The 25,828-nt window shown below is 42.4% G+C and overlaps 1 protein-coding gene across 1 annotated transcript in view; it reads left to right on the top strand.

Annotated features, from left to right (window-relative positions):
* Positions 1–3,809: 3,809 nt before the first annotated feature.
* LOC140210888 (copine-9-like) overlaps positions 3,810–25,828 on the top strand; it is a 562,459-nt gene continuing 540,440 nt past the window's right edge. The window contains exon 1 of the mRNA XM_072280144.1: positions 3,810–3,910. Within this exon, the coding sequence (XP_072136245.1) occupies positions 3,834–3,910 (77 nt within the window). The 5' untranslated portion in view covers positions 3,810–3,833. The remainder of the gene's footprint in view (positions 3,911–25,828) is intronic.

The following is a 25,828-nucleotide window of genomic DNA, read 5'->3' as shown; positions in this document are numbered from 1 at the left end:
ACAATTCTTCTATCAGACCAAACTGCCATGCAATATTGTAGATGCGGCCTCGTAATTGAGGATTAGAGCCACATATTTCTATTTTTTCTGAAATCCTCTTGCAAGAAATACCTTTTCTTTCCTCCTGATTGTTTGTTCTATCTGTATTGCTTTGTGTACAAAGGCATCCAGGTCCTTCTAACCACTTCAATCTCTTACCAAATTATATATTTCTATAAAGGCCTTTTGAAAGTCTAAATCACCTGACTCCTATTATTTAACAAAATGATCAAGAAATGGGTGAAGATTCCATTCCTCACATTAGACAAGATTATTTGTGAAGCTATCGTTACAGAGTAATCTTGCAAATTGTTTTTAAATTTAATATATGACTCACCTGTGAGACATCTCTAATCTAATGAGGCAATGCTCTGATGCTATAGAACAGAGAACAGTATAGCCAATGCTACGATGTTATGCCACCTATATAATCCATGATCAATCTAACTCTTCTCTTTTCATTATCCTTTATTTTCTTTAATATCTTTGCCTATTTAAGAGTCATTTAAATGTCTCCAGTGTATCTTCCTCTACCACCAAACTGCAGTATGTTCCATGCGCTTACCACTTCCTGCGTAAAAAACAACCTACCTCTGTCATGTTGCCTAAATTTTCTTCCACTCACCGTAAATAGATGTCCTCTGGCATTGGCCATTGCTGCCCTGGGATAAAGCCACTGGCTTTCCACTCTTTCCATCTATTTTATATATTTAGAGAGATAATCTTATAATATCTCTAAATATATAAAAGAAACTCCCTAGAGCTTCCATATCCTTCCTATAATGAGGTGACCAGAACTATAGCCTCTCCTGCCCAGAACATGATGTACATAGACAATGTGTAGGGCATGTCCAATGAAAACTAAAGATGTTGGAGTAAGTCTGCAGATCGACCAACATCACTAGGGTGCCACTGTAGTGTAGTGGTTACCGTAACACTATCACAGCTTGAGGTGCTGGGATTTGGAGCTCAATTCTGATGTTAAGGCAAAAGAGGTGGGAGCGTGGCACTGTTGGTCAGGGATAGTGTGACGTCCGTAGAAAAGGAGGAAGACATGGAGGGATTGTCTACGGAGTCTCTGTGGGAGGAAGTCAGGAACAAGAAGGGGTCAATAACCCTACTGCGTGTTTTTTATAAACAACCCAACAGTAACAGGGATATTGAGGAGCAGATAGGGAGACAGATTCTGGAAAGGTGTAATAATAACAGGGTTGTCATTGTGGGAGATTTTAATTTCCCAAATATCGATAGGTATGCCCGTAGGGCATGGGGTTTAGATTGGGTGGAGATTGTTAGGTGTGTTCAAAAAGGTTCTTTGACACAATATGTAGATAAGGCTACAAGAGGAGAAGCTGTACTTGATCTGGTATTGGGAAATGAACCTGGTCAGGTGTCAGATCTCTCAGTGGGAGAGCATTTTGGAGATAGTGATCACAATTCTATCTCCTTTACCATAGCATTGGAGAGGGATAGGAACAGACAAGCTAGGAAAGCGTTTAATTGGAGTAAGGGGAAATATGGGTTATCAGGCAGGAATTTGAAAGCATAAATCGGAAACAGATGTTCTCAGGGAAGTGTACAGAAGAAATGTGGCAAATGCTGGTGACGTTGGTGGAGACAGATACGATAGGGTCTTCTAAAAGACTCCTGGACAGAGTGTTAAGGGTAACCCTAGGTAATTTCTAAGGGAGGGACATGTCTGGCACAGCTTTGTGGGTTGAAGGGCCTGAAGGGTTTTTCTATGTTTCTATCTGTAAGAAGCCTGTACATCTTCCCCTTACAATGCATGACCACTAGGTACCCCCATTTCCTCTCACAAAGATGTACCAGTTCATGTCCGTGATTTTTTTTTATCACAAGCATCTCCTCTGTGCTGGCTACCTTTAATTGTTAAAGATGTTGGAGCATCCCCCTTAGTGACTCATTGTTATTAATTTCCAACCTGGCTTTAGATTTAGGGTGAAGCAGCATAGAAACAGATTCTGATCTGCATCTCAGTAAATAGACAGAAAGATGAACAGTTACTATCTCATGATGAAGACCCTTCATCAGATCTTCATCAACAATGCCTGATAAACAGTACTCCTAATGCTTACTTTTGGATTCCAGGGTTCCCATGAGGGAGAGAGAAGCAATTCCTGATTAATTTCTGATCCCTAAAACTAAAATTATAACCATACTGTAGGGGCAGCAGAACAGCACATTCATTCCCCATTCTGGCTCCCCTGTTACCCTTTCTTTTCTTCTCATCTGCCCATCACCTCCCTCTCGTGCCCCTCCTTCTTCCCTTTCTCCCATTTGCCGTTCTCCTCTCATATCCAATTCCTTCTTTTCTCAACCCTTTACCTCTTCCACCTATCTCCTCCCAACTTCTTATTTCATCTCTCCTCCTTCACCCACCCACCCTCCTCCCCTTACCTGACCTCACCCCTATCACCTGCTAGCTCTTGCTCCTTCCCCAACTCCCTTCCTTCTCATTCCGGCTTTTCCCCTCTTGCTTTCCAATCCTGATGGAGGATCTCAGCCTGAGAACATTGACTGCTTATTCTCCTCCACAGATGTTGCTCGACCTGAGTGCTTCTCGAAATTCCGAGAATCTGCAGAGCATCTTGTGTTGGTTGATTTACTGCCCTATTGAATTGGAGACCCAGGTTCATTGGTGATGCTGTCTGTGTGGAATTTGTTTGACCTCCTTGTAACCGCATGGGTTTTCACCAAATGCTCTGTTTTTCCCCAACATCCCAAAGGGTTTAGCCATTGTAAATTGCTCCTAGAGTGTAGGTGAGTGGTAGGATCTGGAGGCTTTGGTGTGGGGGGGGGGGCGGCGGGGCGGTGTTAATGGGAATGTGAGGAGAATGAAAGCAAGTTTACTTTGGGATTTGTGAAAAGGGATAACACAAGTTCTGTGAAGGTCCAAGTGCAGTGGGAGAGAATCAAACATGCTCTGAACAGTCACTGAGTTTTGATAAGAACTCCAGAGATAAATAAACACTAGTCCAACAGGCCTGCTAATTAAAAATTAATGCTTTACTGCAGTAACCGAGAACTAAATTAAAACCACTCCTTTAACAGTGTCTATCTAAATCATTAATCACTATTATAAAGCATAAAAAGTAATCTTCTTTCCGGGAACGTGGGTGGACGAAGGTAAGCAGGGAGTGTTGTTGTCACCGTGCTTCCATCAAGACTTGTCAAGACTGAAACAGAAGGGAGTTCAATACAACTACTCTACAAAGAAACCCCAACTGGCCAGAATGTGTGCATTCTCACGCCCTCTCCTTTCAGCTGCCGGACTCCGTGGTGGTTGTGGCAAGAGGTGTCTGACAGTGTCATGGACTCCGGACTGAATAATCGCTTTTCACCCTAAATCTGAAGCCAAGTTGGAAATTAATAATAATAGGTCATTAAGGGGGAATGCTCCAACATCTTTAAGAATTAGAGGCCCTCAGCACAGAGGAGAGAGATGCCTGTGATAAGAAGTCATGGACCTGAACCTTTTACTGTTTCACACCCCACAGATACGGTCTGACCTGCTAAGCGTTTTATTTCTTTAATCAACACCTGGGGTTTTAAAACCTGCAGTGAAGGAATCCTCCCGATCGGCAAATAAACTTGTTTTCTGCTGTTCGTTGTACATAGCCAAAGCAGTACGTGAAATATAATGATGAATAAGAGGGAAGGGTGGAGAGAGCAGGGTGGTCACGCTTGTGATGTCACACAGATGTGTGTGTGTGTGAGAGAGAGAGAGCGAGAGAGAGAGTTGGCGAGGTAGTCAGTGCGAAAGCACAAGGAGGATGGCATCTATCGGGGACTTCGATCCGCTTCAGGCGACCGTTCCTGCTACCAAGATCGAGATCACCGTGTCCTGCAGGTGCGAGCAGGGGGCTGCGCTGGGCTGGGCTGGGCGGGGGGAGGTGGGTGTGGGCACACCGGATAGAGGACGGGGGTCTCTGCTGTCGGGCAGTGGGAGAGCAGGGAGAGAGAACCGCGGCTCCGGCTACTTCACCAGGCGCGGCGGGCACTAAAGTTAGCGAGCCGCTCTTCTCAGTCGCAACGGTATTAATAACAACAGCCAAATACAGCGAGATTAGGAGCACTAACTTAAAAAAAAAGGTCGGAATAAACATTTTAAATTTAGTGTCGTTTTACGCAAGTTTGGGACCGGTTGGGGCAATTATTACCACATCCTCTTGTGTGTTGGAGTCATTATGCGTTTCTTTGGAAATTGCACTCTTTGTAAAGGAAAGGGCGAAGGTTTCTCTGCGGTGAGGGGTAGTCGCTGACAGTGTAGCTGGTCGGCGGGACTGCAAACAATCCCCCCTCCCCATCACCTTCTCAGCACTTGCCCCTTCCGAAGCTGCAATCAAATATAGGGTTCAGCGTCTTTGCATTACAATAAAATCCGTTTCAGTCCCCACTTTGCCCCAAGTTACTACTGAAGTTTCTTTCTAAAATTGCAACAAGCGAAAGATTTGGTGGGCGACGTTTTAAGGCCAACCAACGTTGGCTCTTAAAGGAGCAAAATAAAGCAACGGCAGACGCAATGGGCGGGAGGTACCGGCAGGAGGCAGTGGATGGCAGTACAGTACACGACTTCTCACCACCAGAAAACCTCAATCCCGCGCACCGGCACCGGGCGGGCCTCGCCACGAGGAGGCGGCAAACAGAAATGGGGAGGGGGACGAGGAGAGGGTAATCAGAAGGCACATGGACTGATTGTAAATGCTGGGTACATTTCTCCATTATACCTCCATTCAGAGGTGGTTAACATCAACACAATGATTGTGCCTAAATTACCAATAAAATGTGGTAACCATTGATAGACTATCATTATTAGCAGGAGGCTGGGTGCACCAAACCAGCACAAGGGGTGATCAGATCTGAGGGGAGATTGCCATTAATGGCACTTATCAGTAGAAGCAAGTGAGAGACCCTTGCACATGGATTGAGTATCTCTAATAACTGGAAGGGCTGGTGATCTGTCACTACCAGAAGCTAGTGTAGTCATCAGAGCAAGGCTGGTAATAATGTCACCAAAGGTGATGCAGTTTACTGCAGTCATGAGGGGGCTCCAAATATCATGAAATTATGCTGATGTCCTAGGTGGTGGTAAATGCTACTGAAGGGGAAGATGGTGTTTTGCACTTTGCAGATGAGGAATTGAGTTTATTTTCCATGGTGGTTCACACTCTCTTCCCTTCCATTTTCCATCCTCTTCTACCTTTTCCCATGGGAGCCAAACACAAGAGAATCTGCCAATGCTGGAAATCCAGAGCAACACACACACACACACACACACACACACAGTGCTGGAGAAACTCAGCAGGTCAGGCAGCATCTATGGAGAGGGTAAAGAGTTGATATTTTGTGCTATGATCCTTCATTAGGACTGGAAAGGAAGAGAGAAAAATCTAGAACAAGAAGGTGGAGGAGAGGAGGGAGTTCAGTCTGGAAGGTGACAGGTAAAGTCAGAAGAAGGGGAAGGTAGGTTGGTGGGGGGGGGAATGAAGTGAGAAACTGGAAGTGATAGGTGTAAAAGAAGAAAAAGGAATCTGATCGAAGAGTGAACCATGGGAGAAAGGGAGAAAGGGAAAAAGAAGGGGCATCAGAGGGACGTGATAGGTAAGGAGAAGAGAAGGTACTCTGCTTGGAGCAGCAAAGGTTGGAAGGGGGTTTGGTACATAATCCTGATAGGTTTAGGTAGGATAAATAAAGAGACATTGTTCTTAATAGTGGAGGATTAAGATTCAGTGCACATAGTAACAAGAGTGATGAGGAAAATGATTTAGCACAATGCAGGAAATTGTGGTGGATTTGAATTTAGCATGATGTTTAAGGTGAAATTGGATGAATATTGGAAGGTAAGAGGCTCACTGTTCAGTATAGAAAGAGTAGGAGATTGGAACTGAGGATTGGCCCACAGAGTTGGCACAGATTCAGTGGGCCAAGTAACCATTAGTATGGTGTTGCAGTTTGAGGCTCAGTTAGATATGATTATTACTCTTCAAATTCTGGTTTGAATGGCCATGTCACACTGCTGTACGCAAGGCCAGTCAATAGGACAATTAGTCCCTAATTGCTGTCGTTGGTGCCATTGTGTTGATGGCCTGATTACTTCCAGCTGGGATACTGTTTGCCAATTTAGCTTCATCCAACAGCCAAAATCCAATCATAAAAATAACTTGTAAACATAAGATATTCTGCAGATGCTGGAAATTCAGAGCAACACACAAAATGTTGGAGGAACTCAGCAGGTTAGGTAGCATCCATGGAAATCGATAAGTAGTCAATGTTTTGGTCCAAGACCCTTCTTCAGGACTGAGAAGGAAGGGGGAAGGTCAGAATAAGAAGGTGGGAGGGAGGAAGGAGGGCAATCTAGAAAGTGATAGCTGAGATAGGTGGTGGGGGGGGTAGAATGAAGTGAGAAGCTAGGAAGTGATAGGTGTAAAAGGCAAAGGGCTGGGGAAGGAATCTGGTATGAGAGGAGAGTGGACCATGGGAGAAAAGGAAGGAAAATGGGTACCAGGGGAAGGTGATAGGCAAGTGAGGAGAAGAGGTAAGAGGCCAGTGTGGGGAATAGAAGAAGAGGGAAGGGGGAGGGGAAAAATACTGGAAGTTGGAAGAATTGATGTTCTTGCTATCAGGTTGAAGGCTACCTAGACAGAATATGAGGTAAACACAAAATACTCTGCAGATGCTGGGGTCAAAGCAACACTCACAACATGCTGGAGGAACTTAGAAGGTCGGGCAGCATCCATGGAAACGATCAGTCAACGTTTCCACCGATGCTGCCCGACCTGCTGAGTTCCTCCAGCGTGTTGTGAGTGTTGCAGAATATGAGTTGTTGTTCCTCTTCCCTGAGAGTGGCCTCACTCTGGAAGAAGAGGAAGTCATAGACCGGCGTGTCAGAACAGAAGTCGGGATAGGAATTAAAATGGCTGACCCCCGAGACATTCCACTTTTTGTGGATGGAGCAGAGGTACTTTTTTTTAAAAAAAAAAGTCACTCTAACTCACCACATTTCACCTCCAGATGGAATGGTTCATACTAAAGCAAGCATCCAATGAACACGTGAGTTTCATCTACACTTTGCAAGTCTGGGGTGCTAGTAGCTATGCGATTAAATAGGTTGGAATGTTTTGAAGTGCATGCAATTTGCCAAGGATCAAAGAGCCAGACTTTTCATGTTAAACGTCTACTTTTAATAGAAACAGCTTACCTAAAGAACTCAAACGAGAAAAGAATACTGGGTTTTAGCCCACAGTTTATTTTAAATTGATAGTAAACTATTCTTTATATGGTTTCTTTCTGGGTTCAAATTTATGAATACACAGGTTAGAGCAGAAGATTATTTTAATTATAGATCCTTTTAAAGCAGTTCCCTAACTTGTGGTATTGAATGTGTGACTTGCACTGTACCTATAGAATGTGGGGTTTTACAGCAAGGATCAAGAGGTAATAAATTGAAGAAAGGGTTTGTTTAGTTAGCACTTTTATAACTAAACAGTTCTAACATTTTTTGTGTTTGTGAAATGAGTTGCTTAAAACTGTTTGAATTCAGGAGTTTTCATTACCTCTAACAAATTCAAGTAGAATTCAAGCTAGAATTTGTTACTATTGACCAATATCATGCCATTTTTTCTACATTCTGACTCAGGATTGTACACACAGAAAGAAATGCAGTTGTTCTAAGCAGCACAATGGTTAAGCAATTTTCCTGTCAAATTTTCTGTTGTGTGTGCTTTGGTAAAGAGACCACATTTTGATTGCAGCAATTTGTGCCTGGGGGTCAGAAAAAGGTGCTGGACTCTCCAAGCCCACTGGGGTGGTAGAGAAAGCACCCAGCACTGGTGTTTAATTTATGAGAGCTCTTATTCTTTAGCCAGTAAGTGCTGGAGATATTGGTGGGCATAGTCTTGGTGGAACTCTCGGATCTTGTCCATTGTGTCTTTGAGGGTAATATTCTCAAAGGAATGATCAACTAACGGACACAGAAATGTTGGCATCTGTTGCTACACACTTGCTTGGTCACTCTTAGAATGAAGATAGAATGCAGAACAGTAGTGTACAGTGTGAAGCCTTTGCATTTATGTTGCAGAAAGGGAGTTCAAAGTACCATGTACAATCTTGAAATTTATTTTTTTGCAGCCAGCCACAGAACAAAGAATCACAGTAGAATTCCCGGAAAAAAAACCCACACCACAAATACAATCATACATCCAATGTGTAAAAAAAGTAAGAGCAAGTTGTGCAAACAATAACAAAATGCAAACAAACCATACACAGAATGAACAGCAACAGCAGAGATCCCAAAGTAAGTCCACAGCCATGGAGCTATTATGAGCTATCTGAAGCAAGAACCCAGCACAACACCTACAAACTATACCTGAGGCCAGCAATGAACTTCCTATCTATTTTGTATATAAGAAGCTTGGGTTAGAACATACTTAAGGTACAGCACAGTACAGGCCCATGATGTTGTGGCAACCTTTTAACCTACTCTAAGATCAATTTACCCCTTCCCTCCCACATAGCTCACTATTTTTCTATCATGCATGTATGTATCTATGTGTCTCTTAAATGTCACTAAGTTATCATCAACTACTCTCACCTTTGACAGTATGTTCACACACCTTTTACTCTCTGCGTTGATTAAAACAAATACCTACCTCTGACATCTCCACTGTATTTTCCTCTAAATACCTGAAAATAATGTCCTCCTTACTTAAGCCATCTTTGGCCTGGGAAAAAGTTTCTGGCTGTCCACTTTATCTATTCCTGTTATCATTTTGTACACCTCTATCGGGTCACCTCTCAACCTCATTCACTCCAAACAGAAAAACAAGCCCTAGCTAATTAAACCTATCTTCATCAGACATGCTCTCTAATCCAGGTGGCATTCTGCAAGTGTCCTGTACTTCCTTTCTAAAGCTGCCACATGCTTCCGATGATGAGGTGACCAAAACTGAACACATTATTCCAGGTGTATAAGTGTTAATGCTGCAATCCAGGATTGAACTGGGGACTTTTGGATCTGAAGTCCAATGCTCTCCCAACTAAACTATGCCAGCTGCTGCAGATAGAGTTATAGGGAGGGATTGGGAGACTAGAATTTTATTTCTTGGAACATAGGAGATTGAGGGATGATCTTATCAAATCGTTAGTGGTATAGGTAGGGTGAATGCACATAATCTTTTTCCTGAGGAAGGGGAACTAGAAACTAGAGGACATAAGTTTAAGGTGAAAGCTGAAAGAATTTAAAGGGACCTGATGGGCAACTTCTTCATGTAGAAGGTGGCACGTCCTTGGAATGAGCTGCCAGAGAAAGAGGTTAAGGCAAGCAAAACACCAGCATTTTAAAGACAGGTACTTGGATTGGAGGAACTGAGATCAATATAGGCCCAAAGCAGTCAAAGGGGACCAGTTTGAATGAGATGGGCGAATGGTCAACCATTCTGACCGTGCTGTTCAACCATGACTCCTTTCTGACTCTAAGAGCAAATAGGAAGGTACAGTACATAAAGAAAATGTATCCAAATTCACTCTGCTAAGGAGACTCGTCCATAAATGCTATGGCTTCACAAATGCAAGTCAGAAACTGCAATGCGCTATGAATAAGTGAACAGTAATTAAACAGTGGCAGTACCTGCCTGATTTTCTAATAAAGCCATTGATGAGTCTTCTTGTCTGGGTCTGTGGTCACATGGGGGCATCCTTGTACAAACTAAACAATTCTGCAGCTGTCAAAAACTTGAAACAAGTAGACAAAAAGTACTAGAAATGCTCAGCAGACTAGGTGGCACCTCAAAGTTCAAAGTAAATTTGTCATCAAAGTACATATATGTCATCATTTACACTTTCTTGCAGGCATTCACAGTAAATATAAGGAAATACAACAGAATCAATGAAAAGATGCACATAAAACAAATGTGCAGCAGACAAATTGTGCAAATACAAAAAGAAAATAAAATAATCATAATAAATATTAAATAGTATTGAGAACATGAGTTGTAAAGTCCTTGAAAGTGAGTCCCTGGGTTGTGGAATCATGTCAGTGTTGATGTGAGTTAAGTTATCCACATTGGCTCAGGAGCCTGACGGCTGAAGAGTAATAACTGTTCCAGAACATAGTAGAGTGGGACCTGAGGCTCTTGTATCTCCTTCCTGATGACAGCAGTGAGAAGTGAGCATGGCCTTGATGGCCGGCATCTTTGATGATGGATGCTGATTTCCTGTGACAATGCTCTGTGTAGATATGCTCAATGGTGGAGTGGGCATTACCTGTGACCAGCTGGGTTGTATCCACTACTCTCTGTTCAATGGCATGGGACAGCTGTGGACAGAGCAACAGCTCCTGCATATTTCTGTCATTCCTGGAATTTATAAATGCAGATACTTTCACTGTAAAGGTTCCGATCATTCATTTGTAACCTGTTAATTGCTATTGTGTCATTGAGAACCCTATACTCATTGAATTAAGTTAAAAAAAATACAGGACTAGATAAATGAATACAAAATATAAAATGATTAAACTTTATTTTAGGGTTCGGTGGAGTTGACTGTATTTCTGAATCACAGCAGATGAGACTAACACAGAATTTGGGTAAATGAAGATTTTTACCGGAGAGAATTGGTTGATCATACCCTTGTTGTGCTGTAAACCATAAACATAAGAGATTTTGTAGATGCGGGAAATCCAGAATAATACACACAAAATGTTGGAGGAGCTCAGCAGCTCAGGCAACATCTATGGAAATTAATAAACAATCAATGTTTCAGGCCAAGACCCTTCATGAAGGGTTGACTATTTGTTCATTTCCATGGATGCTGACTGACCTGCTGAGTTCCTCCAGCATTTTCTGTGAGTTACTTCTTTGTGCTGGTTGATGGAAGTACCCAGTGGTTATCTGACAGTCTGTCTTAGGCTTTGTCAGCTGTCATACTGAGGGGATTGTATTGCTGAATTTCCTTTCACAGCTGCCTCGTGTTCTCACAGTGTAGGTGGAACTCATCCACATTCTAGTGCATCAATGATGTGGGTTGTAATGTCATTTTGCTGCAGTATTTGATTGTTTACGTCTAATGTGAGAGATAGAAAGGCACTTTGCAGTTCCTATCTTGGAACTGTTGCTTGTCGCCATGGAACTGCAGGTGGAGAGTTCATGGACAGTTGGGTTCTGACATGGTGCAATTTCCACAAGACTGAGGCAGGATGTAGTTGCCTGTTCGATCAGAAATTGTTGGGAACTTGTATTTTAAATGTACACTTAATGGCCACTTTATTAGGCACAGGAGTGGAACCAGAGAGGTCTTCTGCTGCTGTAGTCCACCACTTCAAGGTTTGCATTCAGAGATGCTCTGTTGTAATGCATGGTTATTTGGGTTACTGTTGCCTCTCTGTCACCGAATCACCCTGGGACAGAATCCCAGTCACCCTGTTCGTGGACTGTTTGTCCCACTCCCATCAGGGAGGAGGACAGGTGCCATCTACGCCAGGAATACGAGACTCCAAGTAGTAAGACTGATCACCCCCATCCACCAACTCCATCACTACTTTATTATTTCTCATCAGTCACCTTATATACAGCCTAATTTCACTTTATGGGCATAAAATCTATCTACATACATAGGCTATCTTATGTATTTATGTATTTTTTTATTATTGCTATTGTGTTTTTTATCTTTTGTGTCTTTTAGTCCTACATTAGATCTGGAGTAACAATTATTTCATTTACCTTTACACTTGTGCACAGGAAATACCATTAAACAATCTTGAATCTTGATTCAGTCTGGCCATTCTCCTCTGACCTCCCTCATTAGCAAAGCATTTTCACCCATTAGAACTGTCACTCTGCTGGATTTTTTTTTGTTCTTTGCACCATTCACTGTAAACTCTGAGACTATTGTACATGGAATTCCCAGGAGATTTGCAGTTTTTAAATTAGGCAAACTATTCCATCTGGCATCAATGGTTATTCCACTGTCAAAGCCACTTGGGTAACATTTCGGATGTTTGGTTTGAACTGAACCTTTTGACCATGTCTGCATGCTTTAATGCATTGAGTTGTTGCCATATGATTGGCTGGTTAGAATTACAATAATGAGCAGTTGTACCTAATCAAGTGGCCATGAGTGTATAACGTAGAGGAGGCTATTCACCCTATCACATCTATTGCTCTCAGAATAATCTCGTCAATCCCATTCCCATTTATTTCCCTGTACCTGTACTCTCTCGTGTCTGTCAATTCTCCCATCACCCACCTACACACCACTGCTTTATTACCTCCTGTTAGAGGCACTTTATGTACAGACACTCCTGTTCCTGGCATCACTTTATGGACATATAATATATATATATATATATATATATTATTGTGTTTTTTTTAATCTTATTGTGTTTTATTTGTGCTGCATCAGATCTGCGGTAACGATTATTTTGTTTTCCTTTACACTTGTGTGCTGGAAATGACATTAAGCAATCTTAATTAATTCTTAATTCATAATTATTGCGACTTTATTATCATACTACAATAAAAACACCAGTGACAATAATAATGATGATACAGACCAAATTAAAATGTTCCCATCCTGATCTGGAATGATGTTTATTTCCTGCAGTGCTCAACAGTCCTAGAACACATCCAAAGTACCCATGGATACTGTGTGATTTTTCTCCATGGTTATCCGGGCACAGCCCTGGGAAATTGGCAGGCAGTCAGCCCTGGTGGAGCTCTCCACAACCTGCCGACCCAACCACATTAGCGGCACTTTACAGTGGCCAGTTTACCAACCAGCACATCTTGGCGATGTTGGCAGAAACCAGAGCCACCTGGGGAGAAACTGGCATAGTTACAGGGTGAATTTGCAAACTGCACCTGGAGTACATAGGGCCCGAGGTCAGAACTGAACTAGAGTTTCTGGAGCTATGAGATAATAGCACTGCCCACTGTATCATCTTGCTGCTCACAGGGAAGTATGGCAGGCTGTTCTCCAGAACTCGGTGCTTGAAAGAATCAAACACTGTGGCTTGAATGCCTCTTGTGGGTGCACAGACTTCCTGAGAGGATTTGCTGCATAATCTATTTCACAGACTGTGCACCCGTCACTGTTCAGGTTGCAAATGTGTAGGATCAGACACCCCAGCTGAAGTAAGGTTGAGGTTGCAACAACAGTGTAACTCACTTCTGGAACGCTCTCAGCCTTCAGTTCTAAAGAACTGTATCTGAACCACCCTGGCTAAGACACCGTCAGGTCCCTTGGAACAAACTGACTGCAGTACATTTTAATGTGATGTGAGTTTCAGATGGAAATGTTATTACATAGAAATTGGTAAATTGTCACATGTACAGTGGAAAACTTTAGCTTCTCATGCCATCCATACACATCATTTACAACAATGCATTGAAGTAGTACAAAGGAAAACAGTAACAGGACGCAGAATATCCAGAAGTCCTGATGAAGGATCTCGGCATGAAATGTCAAATGTTTTCTCCCCTCCATAAATTTATTTAGAGACACAACGCAGATCCGGCCCTTCAAGCTGTGGCTCCCCAGTAACCCCCAATTTAACCCTAGTCTAATCATGGGACAACTAACAATGACCTATTAACCTACCAACCAGTAGGTCTTTGGATTGTGGGAGGAACTAGAACCCACACATTCCAAGGGGAGGATGTACAGACTCCTTACGGATGGCATCGGAATTGAACTCCGATGCCCTGAGCTGTAATAGTGTCTCACTCACCGCTACACTACTGTGGCACCCCTGACTTGCTGAATTTCTCCAGCATTTTGTGCTTGTTGCAGTTGAAGAGCAAGTGCAGTGCAGGCAGACAATGAGGTTCAAGGCCATAATAAGATAATTTATGAGGTCATGAGTCTATTTTGCATTAGAGGATTGCTCAATAGTCTTAAAACAGCAGGATAGAGGAGTAGACACTTGGTTCATGAGGTATCTGTCAACACAGTATACTTCATTTCCAATTACTTCCACTCCATCAGAACTATAGTCTGTCTTGCCAAATGCGATAACTGAACCTTAGTGAGGTAGCAAACTAAATTAATCTTGTAGCTGAGAAGACAAGGTTTCTTAATATCCCCTTTTCATGACTAAGAACATGAAGAAAACAGTTCTCTGGGTTAATTTTCAGTAGTTTTAACATTTGAAACAAGAATGCTGAGAAAGGTACAGAAATAAACACTGTAGGAGTTGGAAATCTTGAACACCATGCACAAGATGTTGCAAGAACTCAGCAATGGATGCGAATAAGCATGTGACACTTCAGGTCAAAATCCTTCATCAGGACTGCAAAGGAAGACTTACTGAGAGAGTGGGTGGAGGGGAAGGAATAGCAGACGACAGCAAAAATGTTATTCTGATTTCGTTGTTCAGAAGGAAAAGTATTATTATACAACATAATTGCTTTGTCCACATAATCCCTCACATGAGAGCCTAGTGAATACATTAGATGTGTTACATCACCTTACAATCGACCTAGAAGGGACATGGCTGACTTCTTTACATGCAAACAGGAGTGTAAAGGAACCTCTGATACTCAGCTGGCTGACTGCTTATCTGTGAAATCCGCAGTCCAGCTGATGGGCCTGGTGTTCTGTGAGATGAAGGTAACTCTTGGAAAGTGGATATGGATGTAAAAAAGCTGCAGTCAGTTAAAGCCCAACTAGACAAATCAGAAGGCAAGCAAGAATGAGGCAATGACAGAATAGGGAAAACAGAATTGGAATTGGAATCAAGTTTAATATCACTGGCATATGCTGACAAATATGTTGTAAAGTATTGTATGACGGCTTAGATGTTGCAAAGGTTGTAGGTGGCAAGATGAATGCTCTGTGTTTGGGGAAACGAGCATACTTGAAGTGGATTGGAAAATTAGTTCTACTAACAGTGCTTAATGTTAGATGGAGATGGCACATCCATTGAACAATTGAGATGAGTTGTGCTGGGACAGAGAGATTACAGGTTTTGAGTCACAGCTGAAAACAGTGTAGCTGGTGCCTATTAAATGCAACCTGGTAGACAAAATTTCATCGGATGTCTCTGCATCTGTGTGCTGTTGCACCAGCTAGTACTGCTATTTTAACTTGACTTGTGCACACTGTGTTAGACCCTTCTGAAGCAAGTTAGCAAGAATGTTGAGACTCTGCAATGAAAACTGGCCAAGTCCTCTTGATGTACAGTCTGAAATGGGAGGCTGCTTGGGGATGCTCCTTGAAAGCTATGAACCCAAAGAGATTTAAGAGAGATGATGAGGACTTCATCAGGAGGAGGTAGCAGAACCTGAAGACCCACACACAACAGCTTCTTCCCCTCTGCCATCAGTTTTCTGAATGGACAATGAACCTACCCATGAATATTACTCTTGAACTACTGATTTAATTTAACATTTTGCTCTTTCTTATAGTAATTTATAGTTTTTTTAAATGTAAGCTCATTTTCAAGTTTATTGTCATCTGACTGTACAACCAAACAATGCAACACAATATCCAACATATATCACACACACAGCACGTAAGAAAAAATATTACCACAAATGTTAATAAAATATAATTCAAATGTATGTTGTGCACAGCACAAGTATACAGTAAACAGCTTGCTGTCTTAGTGATGAGACCTTGGTGGTTCACACCCTGGAAGCTGTTACTCAGTTCAACAGTTCTAGTCCAGACAATGCTCTCAGTAAATGTCACAAAAAAGCAGGGAGGGAGACTCCAGTGACCCTCTTCGCAGTTTTTATTATCCTCAGGAGGATCTTGCGGTCTGATGCCTTGCGGCTTCTGTAGCACACAATGATGCAGCCAGACAGGTCATTCTCGATGGTGCTTCTGTAGAAAGTTGTTAGAATGGAGTCAGGGAGCCTTGCACAACTCAATCTCCTCATAAGCTGTAGATGCTGCTATGTTGTGAATCAAGGTTAGATATCTGGTATATGCTCACCAAGGAACTTTGTGCTCTTCACTCTCTCCATGGCAGAGAATGATCGACCTGGTCCTTTCTGAAGTCCACAATCATCTCTTTTGTCTTGTCTACGTTGAGATTTGGGATGTTGTTCTTGCACCATTTGATAAGCCTCTCTACCTCTTCTCTGTATGCCAACTCATCATTGTTGCTGATGAAGGCCACGCTGTAGTATCATCAGTGAACTTGATGATGTGGTTTGAGCTGGGTCTAGCAGTGCAGTTGTGTGTCAACGGCATGAACACCAGCATACTGAGCACACAGCTCAGGTGGGCATAAGTGCTCAGTGTGAAAGAGATATTGCTGCCAACTCAGATTGATGGAGTCTTTCCATCAAGAGGTCCAAGATCCAGTTACAGAGAAGGGAGTTGGGTCCCAATGAGGACTGTTTATCCACCAACTTCTAAGGACTGATGGTGTTGAATGCCAAGCTGAAGTTGATGAACAGCATCCTGGCATATGAGCCATCATTTTCTAGCTGCGACACGATGGAAAGCAGGTCTGAGGCTATGGCATTATTAGTGGACCGGACCGGTTTCAGCAGACGAACTGGAAAGGGTTCAATGTAACTGGAAGGTGTGATTTTCTATGATCCATAACCAGCTGCTCAAACTTTGTGATTGTTGAGGTCAGTGCCACTGTTTAGGCTAGTGACCCTTATTCCCTTGGGCACCAAAATGATGGTGGCTGCCTTGAGGCCTGCAGGGACAGTAGACTGTTCAAAGAGATCAGGTCTTTTAAGAGACTGCTGGCGAGGTTCATGGAGCTTAGAAAAATAGAGGGCTATGGGTAACCTTCGGTAATTTCTAAAGTAAGGACTTTTCAGCACAGCATTGTGGGCTGAAGGGCCTGTATTGTGCTGTAGGCTTTCTGTGTTTCTATGTGATATTAAAGGTGTCCATTAAGACCTCTGTTAGCTAGACTATACCATCCCTTAGCACCTGACCAGGTATTGTATATTGTCTGGCCCCACAGCCTTGCATGGGTTTACCCTGGCTAGAATCCTCCTCAACTCAGCTGCAGCTAGACGGGGTGCTTATTCCTCAGGGGGAAAGGTGGCTTTCCTTGAGGTCACATCATTCATTGCATCAAATCGTGCTTCGCAGTCACTCAACCTATCAGGAATAGAGGTGTTGCTGTTGTTGACGCACGAGTGCACAAGGTGGACTTCCAAACGATTATGGTTTGTATAGTGAGCCATATGCACCAGGTGTCCCTGGTGTCACAAAGGTGTCTGAATTTTCTGTGAGTAGCCTTGCCTTGCCTTTCTGACGGCACTGAAGAGCTCGGCTCTTGCTGACCTTAGTGTCATCTTATCCCCCAAGCTGAAGGCAGCGCAGAAACCTCTGCAGTTGGCCACGGTTCTGCTTTGCCCCGGCAATGAGGTGTTTAATCACATACTGTCATCAAGGCATTTTCCTATGTAGCTGCTCACCTATCCTGCATATTCAGCAACCAGCTGCAAAGTAATGCTGCTGCAAAACAACAAATTTCATGACCTGTGTCAGTGATAATAAATCTGAATCTGGTTCGTCAGAAAGTTATCACCAACATTTGGAAGTCGTTCAGTGCAATCAATGGGGTTGATAAAGGTTCAAACAACTACTTCAGCCCACAGCTTGCGGTTGAAGTTGCACCATCTCTAATCTACCTTCCATCCCATTTTCTCAGTACCTCAAAACCCATCTATCGCTGTATCTCATTTCTTATGAAAGGTGGTCACACGGAAACACTACTCTCCCTTTTACTGAAGTGCTTCACCTTCAGAGTATTTCTATGTTTTATAATTCTCTGTAAGATATTGGATTTTAGTTGTTCTAAGTAACAGTAAGGGTGGCTGTAAGCAGCGGATTCTCTGCTCGATGATAGAGCAGAGAAAATAGAAGAGTAGAATACGATAGGAAATAGGCACAATCTCATAACAGAGCACCAAAGAACTGACACTAGTAAGAGTGGGAGGCAGAGTGAAGTTGAAAATCATATCTGATGAATGTCAAAGGAGATAATGCTGCCTACGTTATGCAACAGATAGAAACATAGAAAACCTACAGCACAATACAGGCCCTTCGTCCCACAAAGCTGTGCTGAATATGTCCTTACCTTAGAAATTACCCAGGGTAACACATAGCCCTCTATTTTTCTAAGCTCCATGTACCTATCCAGGAAACTCTGAAAAGACCCTATCGCCGCCGCCTCCGCCAGCCTGCACCACGCACTCATCACTCTCTGTGTAAAAAACTTACCCCTGAGACCTCCTCTGTACTTACTTCCAAGCACCTTAAAACTGTTCCCTCTCGTGCTAGCCATTTCATCCCTGGGAAAAAGCCTCTGACTATCCACACGATCAATGCCTCTCATCATCTTATACACATTTATCAGGTCACCTCTCATCCTACGTCGTTCCAAGGAGAAAAGGCCAAGTTCACTCAACCTATTCGCATAAGGCATGCTCCCCAATCCAGGCAACATCCTTGTAAATCTCCTTTGCACCCTTTCTATGGTTTCCACATCCTTCCTGTAGTGAGGCAACCAGAACTGAGCACAGTGCTCCAAGTGGGGTCTGACCAGAGTCCTATATAGCTGCAACATTACCTCTCAGCTCCTAAACTCAGTCCCACAATTGATGAAGGCCAATGTACTGTATGCCTTCTTAACCACAGAATCAACCTGCACAGCAGCTTTGAGTGTCATATGGACTCGGACCCCAAGATCCCTCTGATCCTCCACGCTGCCAAGAGTCTTATCATTAATACTATATTCTGCCATCATATTTGACCTACCAAAATGAACTACCTCACACTTTGGGTTGAACTCCATCTGCCACTTCTCAGCCCAGTTTTGCATCCTATCAATGTCCGCTATAATCTCTAACAACCCTCCACACTATCCACAACACTCCTAACCTTTGTGTCATCAGCAAATTTACTAACCCATCCCTCCACTTCCTCATCCAGGTCATTTATAAAAATCACGAAGAGTAAGGGTCCCAGAACAGATCCCTGAGGTACACCACTGGTCATTGACCTCCATGCAGAATATGACCTGTCTACAACCACTCTTTGCCTTCAGTGGGCAAGCCAGTTCTGGATCCACAAAGCAATGTCCCCTTGGATCCCATGCCTCCTTACTTTCTCAATAAGCCTTGCATGGGGTACCTTATCAAATGCCTTGCTGAAATCCATATACACTACATCTACTGCTCTACCCTCATCAATGTGTTTAGTCACATCCTCAAAAAATTCAATCAGGCTCGTAAGGCATGTGAGGCATGATGGAGGAGGGTGATGCATATTGAAAGAAAAGTTACCATCTCTTAACTAGTGATTTGGAGATACAAGAGGGTGTGCCACTAACACTGCGGAATGAAAATCCTACAGTTCAGCACCTGGCCCTTAGAGAACCTCAACCAGTTGCTGCAGACCTGGAAGATCTGTCCATCAAACCAAGACCTGCCAAAGCAATGTGCACAAGAAATGGTCAGTTATTTTGGATGCTTTTCCCTTATCATTTCAGGAGAGGTTTAATATAAATACAAGAGATTTAGCAGATGCTGTAAACCTAGAGCAACATCCACAGCATCAAACTCAACAGGTCAGGCATCATCTATGAAAATAAATAAACAGTATTTAGTTTAGTTTAGTTGATACTACTTTTAAGAATCGAATCATGTGATCAGCTGAATTAGTGTTGTTACAACTTTACTTAATATGGGTCTTTCTAGACTTGGGGTTCCCAGCCTTTTTTATGCCATGGACCAATACTCCTCTAGCAAGCGGTCCATACTCCTCAAGTTGGGAAACACTGTTCTAGACTATCTATCTCAATGGGAAAAGCCACACTAAGAAAATGCCATATGTGAGATTATCAGCTGTTTACAGATCGTAATTATTGTTACTTTGAATAGCAACTATCCAATATTTTGGCGAGAAATGTGGAACAGAGAATGCTCAGAAGATGAGGTGCTTTTGCAGAAAGAGGAATAATACTGCAGATTGACTACCTTTCATAAGAATTGGGAAATGGAAATAATGGGTTGAAGGTACAGAGAAAATGGAAGGAATGAAGAGTAGAACTTGTGTATAATGGTGTGGAGGGTCAGAGAGATTACTTGAAAAAGGCTAGTTATACAATGTGAAGGAGGGTGATGCTGGGACAGGTGTGGAAACTTTGCCAGCCAAGACCATAAGATATATGAGCAGAATTAGGCCACTCAGCCCATTGAATCTGTTCAACCATTCCATCGGGGCTGAATTTTTAAAATCTCTCTCAAACTCATTCTTCTGCTTCTCCCTGTAATCTTTGATGCCATGACTAACCAAGAACCTATCAACTTCGCTTTAAACATACTCAATGACTTACCTTTACAGCCAATCCAGGCAATGAATTCTACAGATTCACCACCCACTGGCTAAAGAAAATTCCTTCTCACCTCTGTTCTAATGGATGTCCCCTCATTCTGAGGCTGTGCCCTCTGGTCCAAGACTAATCCACTACAGGAAGCATCCTCTCCACAGCCACTCTATCTGTGCCCTCTGGTCCTAGACTCATCCACTATAGGAAACATCCTCTCCACAGCTATCTAGGCCTTTCAGTATTCAACAGGTTTCATTCTTCTAAACTCCAGTGAGTACTGGTACTTGAATCATTGCCTGAGAGGAAACTGCTTTTGCAGATTTGCTGTGATGGTTAAACCTGTTTCGTGCTTTCATTGAGGAAAATGTATGTATTATTAACCAAGTTACTTCTCACATTTCTCAAAGCCTGAAACCTGGACTAACCTTCAGACATCTGCCCCACTGTGACTGAATGAGCGATTTTCAGTGTTGTGCTCCGGTGAAGCAGCTTGGGAAGCTTTGCGTTGAAGTTGTTAAGGAAGCAAGGCCTGATGGCATTACTGTTTGGAGATGAGGTGCATGGCGATGCTTTCTTTGGAGAAATAGCTGTGTTCATTTAGCCTCTCCATTCCCTCGTCACTTGTCCTCTCCTTCCTCCTACCTATTTGCTGGATTGTCAAGTCACCCCCCTATTCCCCACTCATTGTCTCTGAGATCAGGGTTCAGATCCTGCCCAGACTGCTGAAAGGCAAGTATTCCCTGGCAGTGTAAAGGTGATAAATAAGACTAATTTAGAAGCTCTTAATCCAATTACCAATGGGGCAAATTGACAGCATTAAATTATCAATCGGATTGTGCACAAAAAGATTAAATGCTTGCCATCAAACATTAAATAACCGTGATTTGAATAAATTGTAAAAGGGGATTAAATTGACAATTTCACTGTGACACTGTGATGGTGGAAGGGGGGAAAGGTTCCCCTCTTCGCAAAGTGTCAATTCTGTAATAAAAAGAAAGTCTATGATTTTATTGCAAGGAGACCCCAGAGGAAATCTTTCCTCAAGGATGGTTAGTTCGGTAAATGGATAACTTCACACTGGCATAGCAACAATGCTCTCTTGATAGTGTCACAGGAAGCTGATTGGGCCAGAACAGCCTTGTCTTTCCTCTGTGCTTGTTCCAAACTCTAACCTGCAACATTCTGTGTTCTTCTGTCTGCTTTCAATTAAAATGAGTGATGTGCCAAATACTGGCAGAACCTTGTGGTCAAGGTCCTCGAACGATGAACCTTCCTGGTTTATAAATAGTGACTAAACATGCCTTAACAAAAATGTTTATTATCTGAGATGATTTTACAGTAGATCTTCTGGAGCAGTTTGAGTTCCACAAGCAGGGGAATGATTTATATTGTCATCTTTTAATAAAAGAAAATCAGAAAGAAGTGAATATTTCCTTTCTGCATGTTAATGTCAGTTCTTCAGCACATTGAACAATTTAAAGGCAAATGTCTGAAATGTCTTTAATGTAAGTATTGATGTGATCTAATTTACACAACACAAGACTTTACATGTAAGATGAGTTTTATGAGGCTGGAGAGAGGGAGATGGAATGAGAGTGACATTGTTAATCTCAGTCAGGTTGTATTCCTGCTACCTTGCTGATTAAAATTTACACAATGAAGCGTTTATGAAAAGAATAGAATAGTATAGAATAATTCATTGTTAACACCAAGGCAAAACCTCCCAAAATATATTCAACTATATTCAGCATTAAAACTAGAATGCAAGGAGGAAAATCTGAGATTCCCATGAAATTTGGACACAAGCTCAATGTTTCAGGAACAGCTTCTTCCCCTCCACCATCAGATTTCTGAATGGACAATAAACCCATGGACAGAACCTCACAATTTTTTTTCTCATTTTTGCACTACTTAATTAATTTAATCTATATATATACTGTATATATATATATTATAATTTATAGTTTATTTACATATTGTAATGTACTGCTGTCACAAAACAAATTTCACGACAAATGCCGGTGATATTAAATTTGATTGACTCTGAAGGTTATTAAATGATGCAAGAAGATTTAGTGCATTATTCCCAAAGGTTGGAACTTCACAGGGTTAAACTATTGCTAGGCAGACAGATTAGCTTGGGAGGAAAGGATGGCAGAAATCACTGAGATAGAGAGGGAGCAGCTGTTGCATTGGCAGAGATAGGACTGGCTGGAGCTTCGAACTGCAGACTGACTGTGAGTAGGCAGGCCAGAGAACAGTCACTGAGGCCACTTGATGAAAATCCTTTTCATTTCCGAGATTGCAGGCTCCTCACAGGTGCAGGTTAGGCTTCCAAATATCTGGGGGAAGGAGATGCTCTTCACCTTGTGTCACCAGCATGTTGAAAACAATGAGCTCATGAAATGTGCTTGCATTTGTCAACCACCATTGCCGTGCCATTCTTCCACTAACTCCCCAATCATCATGCCCTCAACTTCACCACTGAGCGGGTGAGAAGGTCTCTGGGTAGCTCAGACACGGCAAAGCATTGGGACTGGATGGAGTGAACTCCAAGGTCCTGAAGGAGTGTGCTGAGCAGCTGTGTGGAGTTCTCCAGTGCATTGTCAATCTGAGGCTCAGCCTGGAAAGGGTCCCGACAGTGTGGAAGACATCATAAGTGATCCCAGTACATAAAAAGGGCCAACTAAAAGTCTTGAATGTTTACTGTCCAGTGCCCCTGACCTCACACATCATGAGGACCATAGAGAGCTGGTCCTGGCTCACCTCCAACCACTGGTAGATCAGCCTTTGAATGCCTGCAGTTTGCCTACCAGGAGAACAATGGAGTCGACGATGTTGTCATTTATCTGCTGAACAGAGCCTTCTCCCATTTGGATAAGTATGGCAGCACTGTGAGGATCATGTTTTTTCATTTCTCAAGTGCCTTCAGCCCTCATTGCTGGGGAGAAGCCCCGTTCAGTGCAGGTTGTCACTTCCATTGTATCCTGGATAATGGACTACCTGACTGGCAGACCACAGTTTGTGCAGCTTCAGAATTGTGTGTCGGACATGGCTATAAACAGCACTGGGGCCCCACAGGGGACTGTATCGGCTCCCTTCCTGTTTACCCTGTATAACTCAGACATTAGATACAACACTGAGTCATGTCATCTGCAGAAATTCTTTGATGACTCAGCAATAGTTGGGTGTATAAAGGGAGGACAGGAGGATGAATACTGGGCCCTGGTGGAGGACTTTGTAAAATGGTGCAAGTTGAATCTTCTGCAGCTAAACATCAGTAAGACAAAGGAGATGGTGACTGACTTTAGGAAGACTAAAGCTGCACCACTCCCTGATACTATTGATGGTGAAGACCTACAAGCACCTGGATGACAGACTTGAGTGGAGCACTAACGCAGAGGCTGTGTGCAAGAAGGGCCAGAGTCACCTCTACTTCCTGAGGAGACTGAGGTCCTTTGGAGGCTTCTCCTTCCCATGTTCTACCAGTCTGTTGTCACCAGTACAATCTTCCATGTGGTAGTGTGCTGGGGCAATGACATCAGCACAGGTGATGCTAACAGGCTCAATAAACTGATTAGAAAAGCTGGCTCTGTTATAGGAGTCAAACTGGCTACACTGGGGGCTGTGGTAGAATATCGTACCCAATGGAAAACCCTGGCAATTCTGGACAATGTTTCTCACCCTCTGCTGAAAAGAGGAGCGCTTTTAGTAATAGACTAAGGCAACTGTGCTGCTCCAAAAGCACTATATGGGGTCATCTTACCCTCAGCCATTAGGCTTGATGATGAGTTAACCTATAGCTGGGGAAGTGATGATCCCTCCCGTTGACTGTTTGAGATAACTTATTTTTTATTCTTTCATACTTCTCTTCTAATATTTATATATCTGTGCACTTGTAATGCTGCTGTGACACTGTAATTTCCTTTGGAGCCAGTAAAGTATCTATCTATCTTACTGTTTATAAACTGTTAAAGAGTGAATATAACTAGTGAAGATAACTATGTGGTTCTGTTAGAGAATGATGGACAAGGGTGTTGACAAGGTTTATCTGTGTCCATATGAAAGCACATTTGCACCAGAGCTTGGTCTTCAGTTGTTTCGGTGTTCCGTGCCTGTGGACCAAGACATCCCTCTGCTAAGTCCATGTCTGCTGGTTTGAAATAACCATCCTAAATTACAAGTATTCCCACCCACAGTCATCTACTCAGCTGAGTTTGGGTGGTCTTTTCTTGGAGCAATCTATTCAGTCCCTTTCCTTAAGCATGAGAGATACCACAGATACTGGAAATCCAGGCAACACATACAAGCACTGAAGGAATACAGGACGTCAAACAGCATCTATTGGGGGAAATAAACAGTTAACATTTTAGGCTGAGACCCTTCATCAGAACTGGAAAGGAAGGGGGCAGAAGCCAGACTAAGGTGGGAGGAGGGGGAGTACAAGCTGGCAGATGGTAGGTGAGAGAGATGAAGGAAGCGAGGGGGAGGGCGATGAAGTAAGAAGTCCCATTTCCTTATTCTTTCTTTATAATACTGAAAGGTTTTAACTTACAAATACTTCTCTAGTTCCCTCCAGGAAACATAACTAAATCTGTTCCACTATATTTTCAGACTTGTATCCCAGATCATATATGCTCTTGTGTGAAGAAAAAAGGTGTTTGTTCAAGTCACCCAGCATCTTTTTCTTTTCACTCTACATCTGTACCATTTGACTTCTGAAGTCTTAGGCAGCTAAAAGGTGCCCTCACTGGATGAAGGCAAATGTAACTGCACCTTGCTATTCATAGCATTTTCCAGTTTCCTGATTAAGGAGGTAAATAGGTTTTCTTTTTTTTTGTAGTTTATTTTTTATTGAATTTCATCATCAAACAAACATTTCCATAAGATGTATTTCAGATACAGTCTCTATATATATATCATATAATCATATTTGTCACAAATCTCCAAATAATATTTATCTGAGGTATACACTTATAGAAAGGAGAGGAAAGAAAGAACAATCGAAAGAAGAAAACTACGTACAGAGTGGGGAGTGATCTTTTTTACAACATATTCATTGACTTCTGAGAATAAAATCTATGAGGTGTTATGTAATTAAATCATTTTTCCAGTATGAATAAAATTGTTCCAACTTATGATTAACAGATGCTGTTATCTTCTCCATTTTGTAAATGTCCATTGTAATTTCCATCCAAACATTTAAAGTTGGGCTCTCCTGAGATAACCATTTCCTGGTAAGAGTCTTTTTACCAGCCACCAGCAGTATATTCATTAAATATCTATCTCTTTTCAACTATTCTTGAGGTATATACCCAAAGTATATGGTCTTACTCTCTAAGGGTATTTCGCATTTAAAGATGTCTTGTAGGGCATTATGTATCCCTCTCCAATAGCCTTTGATAATGGGGCATTCCCAGAAAATATGATAATGGTTAGCATTTTGATTTCCACAATTTC

This window comes from Mobula birostris, chromosome 16 (assembly GCF_030028105.1).
Source record: "Mobula birostris isolate sMobBir1 chromosome 16, sMobBir1.hap1, whole genome shotgun sequence".
Taxonomy (NCBI): Eukaryota; Metazoa; Chordata; class Chondrichthyes; order Myliobatiformes; family Myliobatidae; genus Mobula; species Mobula birostris.
Note: the sequence above shows the minus strand (reverse complement) of the source record. Positions and strands in the feature narration are given on the sequence as shown.